The 13,257-nt window shown below is 39.9% G+C and overlaps 2 protein-coding genes across 2 annotated transcripts; both read right to left on the bottom strand.

Annotated features, from left to right (window-relative positions):
• Positions 1–839: 839 nt before the first annotated feature.
• Positions 840–4,575, bottom strand: si:dkey-97a13.12 (caskin-2). Its single transcript, XM_015955233.3, has 5 exons — positions 4,386–4,575; positions 4,185–4,216; positions 3,751–3,918; positions 2,334–2,407; positions 840–1,887 (listed from the first exon to the last, which is right to left on the bottom strand). The coding sequence occupies exons 1-5, from the start codon at positions 4,450–4,452 to the stop codon at positions 1,656–1,658; spliced, it is 573 nt and encodes a 190-aa protein (XP_015810719.1). The 5' UTR covers positions 4,453–4,575; the 3' UTR covers positions 840–1,655.
• Positions 4,576–8,683: 4,108 nt separating this feature from the next.
• Positions 8,684–10,272, bottom strand: rrs1 (ribosome biogenesis regulator 1 homolog). Its single transcript, XM_015955232.3, has one exon. The coding sequence runs from the start codon at positions 10,222–10,224 to the stop codon at positions 9,181–9,183; it is 1,044 nt and encodes a 347-aa protein (XP_015810718.3). The 5' UTR covers positions 10,225–10,272; the 3' UTR covers positions 8,684–9,180.
• Between the last annotated feature and the right edge of the window lie 2,985 nt (positions 10,273–13,257).

The raw sequence follows: 13,257 nt of genomic DNA, 5'->3' as shown, positions 1-13,257 counted from the left end.
GAGCTCAATTTAAGTTACTTTTTAAAAGAAAATATAAAATGATTTGATGACATTTGAGTAGTTTTGGTTCATATCTCCTTTTGATAATTCTGATTGTTTCACAAAAACATCTATTTTTTCAAATACTGAGAGTATACTTTAAACAACTAAAATTCCTTAAGCTCTCTCCTTGTAAAAATTAACATCAAATGACTTATTTAAATTAGGTAAAAAATAATTTACAATACAATCGTCTTTTCATTCAACAACTTGATTTTTTAAGAGTGATTTTCTGCAAATCTCATAGAAAATATTGTTTTCTAATAAATGCAGCTTTTATTTGCTGCTTTGTTCTGATAAAACATGCAAAAATGTTTTCTGCTTGGTGCAAAATAAAAATTAGGTTTAGCTGTGACGGCAAAAAAAAAATAATCCTTTTCTCTTTCCTGTGTGCGTTGCACCTCCCAGACACTGGCCCCAAAGTGACTGGCTCCTCTACAACAAAGGAATAAACTAAAGTGAATGTCAACCAGCGGGGGGAAGGATGATTTTCCTGTGGATGTCGAGGTTAAGGTTAGTTCTGAATCTGCTCTGGCAACCTACAACTCGCCCTGCAGAGACGTGCGTGCGCAGCGGCACCACAGAAGAAGACATGAGACAGATCTGAGAGCTGCTTTTGTGTTGCTGGGGCAAGCGGCACGATTCCTGCTCCTTTCAGTGAGCCTCATTCCCACTGGCCTTTGCTTTAGAGGGCTTTATTTCCTCTCAGGCGAGGGAGGCTCAAAGTGTGTCACAAATAAATGAACAAGAGCTCATGCTTACAGTAATACAGTGAAAAAAATTCCCACTAAGACAAAATATTGTTAGTCAGGACACATTTTATCTTTATTGTGTGACATAAATATTATTACTAATAAAGAACAAGCATCAATACTATTGAAAAGTACATCAGATTAGTACATGAAATTTAGTTACTATACATTGGCAGCTCTAGGGGCAGGGCCATGGGGGCACTGGCCCCTTCTGAAATCTGAGATTATTGGTGGGTGCAATTCCAAATCCAAACACTAGTGGCGCTAATGAGCCAAATAAGAATTTCCAGCGTGAAAGCTTGTGTAAGGATATTGGACTAATACTTGGCCCCTCCGTTAACATTGGGGCCCCTTGATGAGCCCATCCCCAGAAAAATCCTAGATCCGCCCCTGCAACAGTACAGTTAGCTTTTTAATGCTAGGTTGTTACAAATATAATTACTATGGTTTGAATCTCATCAGATCATGGAAGTGTGTCTCCAAGTAACATCTCACATCATATTGGAGACACAGAGTTTACTTTGACAGGAAAAGACCATTTTGGATTCTTCAAATAGCTCCAATCTCAATAATTTCATATCAGTTCATGCAAACGTTGCTTTATAAACCTTTACAGTGCTTTTAGTTTTATATTACACTTGTGTTTACAAGGACTAGCCACCATCTACCATTCAACTCTTCTCCAAACTTCAGTTACAATAAATAATACATTTTCTTAAAATTATTTAAAAGATCTAAACTTTTACATTCTTCTTGTTCCTTTCCTGAAATGTAGCAGAGCAAAGTGGCACATATGGGTGGTTAAGACATATTTTTTATGTTCCCTACTAACAAAACTGCTGATCCACGCAGGAAAGGAGCTGCTCAGTCGCTTATGAAAGCCCCATTTGTTGTTCCCTGGCATTCGCTCTTTTTTCGGCACTTGGACAAGATCCTGTGTAGCAAACTCGGAGATCTGTGTATCTGATGGTGGGAGGTCACGGGCTGGGGCAAAGAGTTCTGGGGCCGCTGAACCAGGAAGGGGGCCTGGCCCACGTCCAGCCCCGCTCCTCCCTCTCTTCTGCTCCCCCTCCTGAGGGTCTGCAGAATGTGTCCACTGGGGGACGAAAAAGGAAGCAAACACAAAAAGCCTGCTTATTCCTTATGACCTAAATTTCACTGCTAGCAGGCACAGAGATGCTCAGAGCTGTTCGGTGTGTAAAACCTGTGATTTTCTATGATATTTGTGTGCACATGTTGGATATTTGCATTCTATGGAATTTATTTCCTTCAATAAAACAAACTTAATGTTTAAAAAGATAAATTTTAACAATAATTTCATTGATTTTTAGTTTAAAAAATGCAAGAGATTTCATTTGAGTGTGTGTAGGGGGATGGGTTGGATAATGAGCGTGCTTTGTGTTATCTAACAAGAGGCGAGAGGGACCACCTGTTAGGGACTCTGATCAGATCTGGACATGGGGGATGTGGGGAACATCTGCTGGATGCTGAGCGCAGAAAGACGCTGTAGTTATTGATCGAGTTGCAGTTTACTTTCCATACCTATTGCGTTCGCCGTCCTTCGCCGTGATCCTCTGAGACAAACTCCTCCCTGGACCTTTAGGAGGCAGACGGGCCTGAGGAGGAACATGTCTGTTAGTTAAAAATGTCCCACTTGTTCGCTAAAATAGTCTAACCTGCTTGCTTTTTGCTCTGTGTTTCTTTCTGTAGAAACATCAACAATTTATAGATTTGAGATCATTGCTGCACTTCAAATTATTCGTTAATAGTGAAAAATTGCTTAAAGGGCAAAATATCCAACAGTCAGGAAGGTTAATGTATACCAATGGTGTGTTTATCACTGCAAATAATAGCTATTCTTTATTCTCATTAGGTCAAACCAACAAATTTAATGTACAAATTAAATACGCCAATCAGAAGATGTTTTGTTAAAATGAGAGATTTTATGTAAATAAAGTCAACTGTTTAAACATGGTGGTGACACGATCATGGTTTGAGCCTGTTTTGCCCAGCATGGACTAAACAAGTGAGTCATCTAACAAGAATAAGACCAACAATTCCACCGATGAACCAATAAAGCAAAGTCAAAATCTGTGTTTTAAATTGTGTAAACCAAAGGTTCCAATCTTGATCTGTAAAACAGTTTGAAAGGAGACACATTATGAAGTTTATTTGCACTAAATCCCCCTTCCAGAATGAGCCATTTCAGGGCTCTGTCACTTTAAAGAAACAAGCTGGAGCCCCACCCACCCTGCAGTCAGGCTGCTACAAGCTGAGAAGCTCCGATATCCAACAGGAGCTTGGAGCAGAACCGCTGCTCCTCCAGCAACAGCTCTTTCTTGTACTTTAAAGTTGGTTCTATCCTCATTTCCCTGCTGTGACATCACAAAAGGATATTCTTAGAAACGGTTTGTCATAGGCATATAATTCCTAAAACCAAACACGGTTTTTTTTTTTTTTTCACATTTGGAGTATTTACAGAGGCAGTAATGACTCACATGGCAGAAAAAATTTTGCAAACTTGAATTTTACATAATATGTCCCCTTTAAGGCATCTTATATTAGGAACTGGTAATCTAAAACCCACCAACATTCAAGATTTTAGGCTGTTCTGTCCTGAAAATTGACTAACTGATCATTCAGTTAGTCAAACACTCAGATTAGTACCTACACTGGATAGATAGCTGCTTCTCTTATTCTTGCCACTTTTTACATTAATAATTTCATCATGAGTGTTTTATTAGTTCTTATATTTGCTTATCTCTTAATTAATTTTTTTCTATCTTACCTTCTGCACCAAAATACCGCAGCAATTTCCTAATGTTGTGACTTGGCACACATATGGCAATAAAAACTTCTGATTCTGATTCAATCGAGATTGTGAGTGTGGAGAATCAGTTGTCGCAGCAGTCGGTCTTCTTCTGCAGCATTACTAAACACATTCAGGCTGCCAACCAACCTGGCTCAGCTCCATCACACAGGAGGAAGGGAAGTAGCCCCACTGTCCGTCCTGCAGCCGCCCGAACCACCTCTCCTCCTCGTGTTTGGACAGAACCAGGATGATGTCACCCGGAGACAGAGCCAGCTCGTCGGGCCAGTGGGGTCTGTAGCTGTGCACCACCACCATCTATTTGACAGCAAGAGATAACTACATCCTCTTGGAAAACTTTAATGTTTCTCTGATTTTAAATGAGTTAGTGACCACTATGAGTCAAATCACAGAGATCAACAGCCGCTGACATTCTCCCGAGTCTGGTTAGAGCTCCTCAAAACAGTCAGATGAGACTCTAACATAATGGTTTATCTATAAAAGCATTTGTAAATGTGTTTAAATTAAGAAAATTCAAATATTTCTGGATGTTTTTGGGCAACAGGGTAAAAAATCAAACTTGCCTTTTCAGCTTCAGCTCTGTACCGAAACCTCCCTGTTGACCATTGAGAGGAAGAATGAATCAGCATTCCATATGTTGCATGTTGTAACGGCTGCTAAGCATGACAGCAGATTTACGCAAGCATTTCCTACAGCTGTGATCTAAATCATGTCAATAATGTCCTGCTAAAGCCACACACCGCTGCAGACACAAATTCACTCACCTTGTGGGGCGAGGACAGTGGTAAAGACCTGGAAATGCTCATTGCTGTGTGTGTAGATGCGCTGCATGATGAAGATGTGACTCCTGCGTGCCTCTGTGCTCTCTTCTTTAAATAAATGCACCTGACTAATCCACTGCAGAGCTGACTGGGGGGAGCTGGACACAAGCAGCAGCACATCCCTCTGCAGAGCAGACGCACTTTTATTTATTTAAAGCTCGTGCACGATTCTTTTTAACATTTTAGCTCAGAAAATGGGAATAAACTAATCTCTGTACGTTGTTCTTTGACCACCTGGAGGCCTCTGACATGATGATTCATAATTCCACATCATCAAAAGAGTTTGATTGATTTAGAAGTATTGACTGTGCCCTACTTTCCAGAGGCACGCGTCAGCAGGGACAAAGATGAACCCGCTTGGGACGAGGAGGTGGTGGAGAGCTCAACAGATGGTGATTGAACATCCCCCCCATTCCCCTGCTGCGATGAAGCTCAGCTGTGAGCTTGTGTCAGCAATTAAAAAGCATCCATCAATCATACAGAAGAAGCTGCTCAGCCGGAAAATCAGATCCAGAGCTAAGTTTTAAGATTTTCTTTAAAAAAGCTCCACATTTTTATTGTTGGTTCCATTTTGATTACCAGTGATCGAAGAAGTACTTCACTGATTTATTTACTAAAGTAAAAGTACAGACATATAGGTTAAAAAAATAGGTAAAAGTGGAAGTATGAAAGAAACTTTTGAATTAAGTAAAAGTATTCAAGTATGCATTATCAAATGTACTTCAAAGTAAAAGTAGTCAACTATCATTTCAACATGAGCTATCTGTGTAGAAGAGTGATGTTGGATAGGGGGAGGGGGCAAAGTGCGATTTAAAGTAACACTAAATAGGTTTTAAAACTTTGAAGGTGTTGATGAGGATCTTTTTCTTAAGGGTGGATCATCTGAACCATCGGTCTGCATAAGTGTCAATCATTCTGGTGAACCATTCACGCGAGGCCGTTGTCATATGTGCTCGATGCTGGGTAAATTTCACTTCCTGTGCATGCGCAAAACACCCTGTCACTGGTTTTCTGCTCGACAGGAAAGCTAATGTGTGGCAGGCTATTTGGAAAAATTCATTTCACATTACTGCTAGAAGAAGTTGGCTGCAAGGCCGGAAGATACTTGTAAACAGAGTGTGCACAAAGATAACGAAGCACATTTTTTACCCAAAATATAGAGAGGGCGGTCCGTTCCCGAAATTCAGAAACATTCTCCACCTTATATTTAAGCTAGAGCTTTAAAGTTGATTTCAGTGATTATTGAGTAAAAAAAGTTTGACCAGTTTCATGTTTGACACCACTCTACAGCCCTCTACTGACCAGATACTGCACTTAACAGGTTTTTTGGAGCGGGTAGGTGCTTTGTAGGGGGAGCGCTTTACCTGCTTTACGGCTGTTAGCTGTTATGCTAGCAAATAGCTTTTTCAGTTTGCTAATTGTCAATAAAAAGCAAAAGAAGAAAAAAAGAAGTTTGCTTTTCTGTTGGCATCATGGCGGGGCATGAAAGTAAAAGTAAGAGAATAATGTCTTTGGAGGTAAATAAAGATCCAAAACCAGAGTAAACATCAATGCGGCCAACACTAGTTTGAGGGAGCTAACGAAGGCTACTAAATCACGGATTGATGATGACCTGACTTTGTTGCTGCTGGACATAGTAATATTCATTTGTCCAACAATGTGTTTTTTTTTACTTTGTGGTTTATTTTAGTATTAGTTGATTCATGTCAGTGTTAACTCGTTAACGCTAGCTACAGCAGGCTGCTGCAGGGTTGTTTACGACAGTTGAAATTCCACTTTCAACCAGTAGGGCGGAGGAGCAGGAAACAGTGCAGTTACTTTAAAGTACTATTACCTTTGGAACTGCAGTTTGGCACAGTTTGGGTGGTGGTCGGAACAAACGTAAATTAAAGTACTTTTATAAAATGTAGTGGAGTAGAAAGTACAGATAATTGCTTTAACGTGCAATGGAGTAAAAGTAAAGAGTAGGCCTCATGAAAATGGCTTACGGTGAGGAACATAAGTATTTGAACACCTGGCAATTAGAATTCGGGCTCTCAAACCTGTTACTGTACCTTCAAAAAGTCCATCTCTACTGCACTTATTAATCTAAATTAGTAGCACCTGTCTGAGCTTGTTAAAGACACCTGTCCACCCCACACCCTGTCACACTCCAACAACTACCATGGGCAAGAGAGCTGTCAAAAGACACCAAAGACAAAATTATGGACTTTCAAAAAGCTGGAAAGGGCTACTGGGCAATTGCCAAGCAACTTGGTGTGAATAGGTCAACTGTTGGGAGCAACTGGTAGAAAATGGAAGAGGCTAATGACGACTGTCAGTCTCCCTCGAACGGGGGCTCCATGCAAGATCTCACCTTTTGGGGTATCACTGATGTTGAGAAAGGTCAGTAATCTGCCCAGAACTGCACGGAAGAAGCTGGTCAATGACATTAAGGGAGCTGGGACCACAGTTTCAAAGGTCATTGTTGGTAGAACGCTATGCTACCATGGTTTATAACCATGCATTGCACGGAAGGTTCTCCTGCTCAAGTCGTCAAATGTCCAGGCCCATCTGAAGTTTGCCAACGACCATCTTGGATGATCCAGAGGAGGCATGGGAGAAAGCCACGTGGTCAGACGAGACCAAAATAGAACTTCTTGGTATAAACTCCACTTGTTGGAGGAAAAGAGAAGAGTTGCATCCCACAAACACGATCCCTACTGTGAAGTTTGGGGGTGGAAACATCATCGCTTGTATTCAGAAGAGGACGAATGGGGCCATGTATTGTGAGATTTGGTGCAACAAACTCCTTCCCTAAGTCAAAGCATTGAAAATGGGTTGTGGCTGGGTCACTGACCCAAAGCACACAGCCAGGATAACCAAGGAGTGGCTCTGTAAGAGGCATATCAAGGGTGTGGAGTGGCCTAGCCAGTCTCCATCCAGACCTATATCCAATAGAAAATCTTTGGAGGGAGCTGAAGCTTTGTGTTGCTCAGCGACAGCCATGAAACCTCACGTATCTAGAGATCTGTGTGGAGGAGTGGGCCAAAACCCCTGTTGCAGTAAGTGTTCACCGAGGTGTTCAAATGCTTGTTTCTCACTAAGTAAAATACAGATACAGAAAAATTATACTCAAGTACAGGAACAAAGTACCTATACTTATATTCCATCCCTGTTGAGTACTTGGAAATAAAGCTCAGGATAAACTGATCTGAAAAAAGAAACCTTAAAATGGATTAAGACCTCATTATCGGTCGCTGCTGAAGTTACATCACCTGTTTAAAGCGTCCTTTATCGGTTTAAGTTGTGTGCAAACATACTGAAGGTACAAATCCCAGCTTTGAGCTTCCATTAGTGCTACCTGCAGTCTGGACACAAAGACTTTCCGTAACTAAAAATAACGTCACAGCTTCTTAGAAAAACCTCTCTGATGCTCACTTCTAGGAAAGAGAAAATTAGAGCCGATCTAGGACAGATAAACATAAAAGCATCCTTAAAAATACACCTGAAGGCCTGCTCTGTTGTAAACCTGTGATCAGTATTATGTAGAAATAATATTTTACATGTTTGAACCAAAATGCTGATCAGCTCTATCGATCTGGTTTAATAATCATCTTAATTTTCAGTTATTTTCAACATTTACAGTAATAATCAATAACAGCAAATATTCCTACGTTGCTTTGAATGAAAAAAATGACATCACTTAAATTTATTCAGTCTGAAAGTTATATTTATCTGAAATTTTTTTCCCATTTGCTATTTTATCTGATGTTTATCGGTAAACAGATTTAGTTCTTCGTGACCCTAAAGCATTGAATTATATGAATTTTCAGTGCACTTTTAGATTACAGGTGATCCCTCGTTTATCGCGGTAAATGCATTCCAGACCTGGCCGCGATAGGTGAAAATCCGCGAAGTAGGGACACCATATTTACAGTACAGTACTATATTGAATTATCGTATGATCACATTCTCTTTTTGTGGGTAAAACTCAAGAAAAATCTTTTTTTACTTGTTTTATTACAAAAAGTGCATTTTATGATGAAAAAACAGGAATTTCTTGATATTTCGCATAGAAAAATGCCGCAAATCGGTGAAAAATACCGCGAATCGGCGAATTTCCCTTGAATAAGGCTCCGAAGAAAAAATCTGCGAAGTCGTGAATCCGCTATAAACGAACCGCGAAGTAGCGAGGGATCACTGTACTTGTTTTTCTAAATAAATGTAACTTCAAAATCTAAAATGAAACATGGACAAAATAAGGTGAAATACTATTTATTTGTAAATGTATCCATTTCATGAATTAAGGTTGAGACAAATAAACACGCAACATGACAGTGACAATTTTAGGATGAATTTGAGCCTTTTCTTCCAGGTTTATTTGAATATAAACCTAAAAAATTAAATAAACAGATTATAAAGCCATTAAAGTTTCAAATGAGGCTTTTTGAAACTATTGGTTTTCTTAAACACTTTTTCCACCTAAAAAGGTCTAAACTTTATAATTATGACAGCAAATTATTTAATCTAATGTTAATTCTCCCAAAATGCTTTGTTGCTGAACTAATACAACTCATACATTTGTAAAATTAACCATAAACAACAGATTTGTATAAATGACACCAGATTTCTTCTTGAAAGTCAAAATATTGATGTTTTAAATCTCTTATTTCAAAAACACCAACGAAAAATAAACATCAGTTACTTATCGCTGCTGTATGAAAGTGTATTTTTTAAATATTTTTTATTAAAGTTCTCATTTCTTCCCAGGTTTTCCTCTCCTCTTTCCCCCTCCTCCAGCTTTCCCAGCCTTCCCCCCTCCTCCAGCTTTCCCAGCCTTCCCCTTCCCAGTCATGTTCCCTTTCCTTCCCCTCTTCCCACCCCCCTTCCTGCGCTTGGCTGCAGCCTCCTCTTTGTCCTCCTCCCTCATCTGCTGATTCACAGCCTTGGTGATGTCCAGTCTGGGCTTCTTGCTGCCCATGGTTTTCAGCAGATCCAGCTGCTTCTGCTTCTCGCTGGAGAAGTCACCGATCAGAGGGTCAAACTTCCTCCTCTTGCCTGAGTTCTTTGGAGGTTTCTCTTTGGGCAGGTCGTCCTGGAACCTCCCAACAGATGCTGTGGAGACTTTGGCCACACTCACTGCTTTGGCCAGCTCGTTTCTGGACTGCTGAGCTTTGGGGACCAGTCCCACGCCGGGGGTTTTGACTTTCTGCGCCCTGGCGATGTTTTTCAGCCGGTTGAACTCGTTTTTAGCCACTCGCTCCTTCTTGGCTTTGACCCGTTTAGCGAACTGGTCCTCGTTGGGGTCCGCAGTCTCTGGCACCTCAATCAGCCACTCCTTGGTGTCGTCGTTAGCCCTCTTGTAGCCCCAGCGTCTCTTCCACTCCTTCGCGGTCTCATCCCAAACCAGATTGGTTTTCTTCTTCTTTTGGATGCCTTTCAGCTTGGCGAACTGCTCCCATTTGGTTGGAGGTCTAGGCTTCAGTGGGGGCTTCTCTCTCGGCAGCCGGGTGGTCGGTTCCGGTAGCTTAGCTACTATCACCTCCTCGACCCTCTCCGTGGGGAGTTTCCATATCTCGTTGATGAGAAGTTGTGTGTTGTCACGAGCTAGCGACCGCAAGAAGTCCTCCTTCTTCTGTTCTCTGAAGTCCCGCGTCTCGATGCGGTTTTTGTCACAAGCTAGCAGGTTACCGAGGTCGAAGTCCAGGTCCAGCTCCTTCTGGACGGTGATACTTTTCAGTTTTTCAGCCTCTTCTTGCTCGGCTTTGGCTAACAACTCCTCCACACTGCTCGCAGCCATTTTCTGAACGCTCAACTCCCCACGTGCGAATCCGGAAAAACAAGGCAATGTACTTCCGGGTCGTGGGCAGCAACCGGAAGTTCTCATTTTGGCCACTAGATGGCACTGCGGTCGCTGTTTTCACCAAGAGTACAAAACAGAACGAAATGAAAAGTGACGGAATAAATGTGATTCATTGTAAGCCACAACAATAACAATAACAAATATATACAGACATATGAACATGCTAATCAGCTGTGCTATCTTGCAAGTTTATGTACACACAGCAGAACATTAATTAATTAATTCATGGTGCTTAAGGACGCCAAATATAAACAAAAACTTAAAAAATGCAGATCTTTTCAATGAGATGTTCAAATTTAAATTTTTCTACTATGCATACTTTATTGTAAGCACGCTTCTATGATTTAAAACTGAGTTCAAACAAGCCTATTGCATCATTATGTTGTGTAACAAATACACACTTGCATATTAATCATTGCAGCTTGTTTACATGCATTTTTAATGCATTTAATTTGTAAGCACCTTTCAGGACTCTCAAGGTCACTTTAACAGAAACGACATGATACAGGTTAAAACACTGTTAAATTAAAAATGCAAATCAAACAGTTAAACAGATACAAGTTAAAAATGAAAACAGTAAAATGCTAAAATACTAAACTAACAATTCAAGTTAAAATTATCAACAGATAAGTCATAAATAATCAATCAATAGATCATTATCATAAAGATATTCATTGCACATTGACACATTAGTTAAAATCTACATAAAATAACAGTAGGAAGAACATAGTCAAGCAAATGTTTGCGGTTACATTAGGCATTTGAGAAAGCCTGCCTGAATAAATGAGTTTTCAGTAGTGATTTAAACTGGATGCCATGTTTACATGCATTTTAGGATGAATCTGCTTAAATTAGAGAAGACAAATGCACACGTTCCACAGCTTCAAAACATTACGTTAAATTATTATGTTAGATGTCAAGAATTAGAATAAACGGCTTACGTAAGTTTAAAATCTTTAGAAAAGGTCTCCAAGTACCATCAGCTTTTGTACACATCCCTCTAAGTTTACTTTTAGGAGTACTGTAAATAAAATCATTATGCATAATTTATGAATGCAGAAATTTAAAATGATGCAACAGATTTCTTATTCTGTGACTTCTGGCTAAAATTCTCACTTTTACGGTATATTTGCTATTGCAATTGCTGACCCCATAGAAAGTTGTCCACATTTGGCAGAATTTTGCATTTTGTTTCGAATTAAAATAAGAAAACAAAAATTTTTACCACAACTTTTTACTTTATGAATGGAACCTTCTAAAGACAACAACAACAAAATTGTGTTTAATAAACCAGAATAGTTAAATAAGTCTAATAAGATTGGATGAAATTGTAAAAATGTGTATGAAAATGACCAGTTTTAATATATTAATATACAGTGTTTAGAAAGTTCCTGCTCTCAGACTCCTGTAGTGTCTCTGGATCATTTAAAAGTTTGCAGCTGTGATAAACTTCCCTACAGGATGGCTGAACATGTTTTCATGTGAGATTAAATCCCTTGAATTATTAATACTACACCCCTTCTCATTGTTGCACTGTGTACCATTTCCCCTCACAGCTCTGGTACTTTAATAGCTCTATTTTTATCCTCATCTTCTCTAATTTGGCTGCGGGAGGTTGGAGGGGAGGGGGGTTCCACAACAATCGGTCGCTCAAAGACGACGGTGCCATTATTTTGGGCCTCAGTAATTACATTCATCGCCACACTTGCCATGTGAATACTAACTCCGTGCCAGGCTCAGAGATAAGGTCACAAGCGATGCTGTGTTTGGAAATGTGAGGAGGAAAAGCGTAATTATTGGCCCAAAGTCCCGGTTGTGATTAAGTGAGGGCTATAAGGTCCTCGTTGACGTGGACATATATCATCCACCGTCTTTGCTCTCTGGCCTCGTCTGCTGGTCCTGCTGACTTTTGATCTGTGGAGAATTCAGCCAAACAGGATTACTTTTCCACGGTTTTTCTCTTTGTGAAAGGATGCACAGGCTGGATAAAGTTTTCTATGAGCTGCAGCCGTGAAGCAGAGACATTTCTGTGTGGATCTCCAGAGCTTTAAAGAGGATAAGACTCAGGAAGAGACCTTTGCACAACATATTTCTGCTTTCAGTGGCGTGCAGCTTTGGTTATATATTTTCTTAACTTAGTTTTAGCCTGAAGAGTTCAATGCTGACTTTTCTTCCCCCAGTGTGTCCCAAAAAGGGGCGTTTTACACATGCAGCGGGTTTGCTTTTGTGTTAGCTGGGCTACAATAAATAAAAATCCAGAATCTTTAGTATAAACTTCCATTTGCAATGGATAAAGAAGCAGAAAGCGCTTACATTGTTTTTATAAAGGTAACAGAACATATATAAAAAAATAACGTTAAGTGATGTATATATTTTAAATCTATATGTTTTAGGTCTATAACTTTTATTTTTATTTGTTACACAGCTTAGAAAATATAGTTTTTTACCTAACATGTTTTGGCTAATGGCTCTAGCCATCATCAGAGTTCACCAGTGTTGGTGGCGTCACTTCCGTTAACCAAAACTTGTAAAACCACAAGTTTTTTACCAAGCTGTGTAAAAAAAGTAGAATGTAATGGATTAGGAAGTTACACACAGAACAAATGTACAAAAGAGAACGTTTCAGGTCTGTTAGCCGGCTAGAGGGGCTCATTCACGAACAAGAGATGTTGCTTCCAGCTATCATTACTGAAGTAAGGAGAGGGGCTTAAAGATGCAATTAATTTCTCTGCCTCTAGGTGGTGCCCTCTGACAATAATTTCTGCGTTAAAGGTAAGGTGAGGGGAGCTGCTGCTCTTCCACATCAGAATGAGGCAGCTGAGGTGGTTTAGGTACCTGATTAGATACCTCCTGGAGTTTGAGTTTATCTTTTTTTTGATGTTTTCTGGGAACATATCGCTGGGAAAAGATCCCTGAAAATATGTAGAACTTGCTCGATGGAATACATCCTTCCCAGGCTTGAAGACACAT

The sequence above is a fragment of the Nothobranchius furzeri genome, chromosome 7 (genome assembly GCF_043380555.1).
Source record: "Nothobranchius furzeri strain GRZ-AD chromosome 7, NfurGRZ-RIMD1, whole genome shotgun sequence".
NCBI lineage: Eukaryota > Metazoa > Chordata > Actinopteri > Cyprinodontiformes > Nothobranchiidae > Nothobranchius > Nothobranchius furzeri.
The sequence above is the reverse complement of the archived record's forward strand: the minus strand, read 5'-3'. Positions and strand labels throughout refer to the sequence as shown.

Excerpts from the sequence above, each read along its gene's own strand:
- si:dkey-97a13.12 (XM_015955233.3), bottom strand. The coding sequence starts at position 4,452 with ATGCAGCGCATCTACACACACAGCAATGAGCATTTCCAGGTCTTTACC. Across the intron at positions 4,217-4,385 it reads CACTGTCCTCGCCCCACAAG|GGAGGTTTCGGTACAGAGCT; the intron begins GTGAGTGAATTT and ends AATGGTCAACAG. Across the intron at positions 1,888-2,333 it reads AAGGACGGCGAACGCAATAG|TGGACACATTCTGCAGACCC; the intron begins GTATGGAAAGTA and ends TTCGTCCCCCAG.
- rrs1 (XM_015955232.3), bottom strand. The coding sequence starts at position 10,224 with ATGGCTGCGAGCAGTGTGGAGGAGTTGTTAGCCAAAGCCGAGCAAGAA.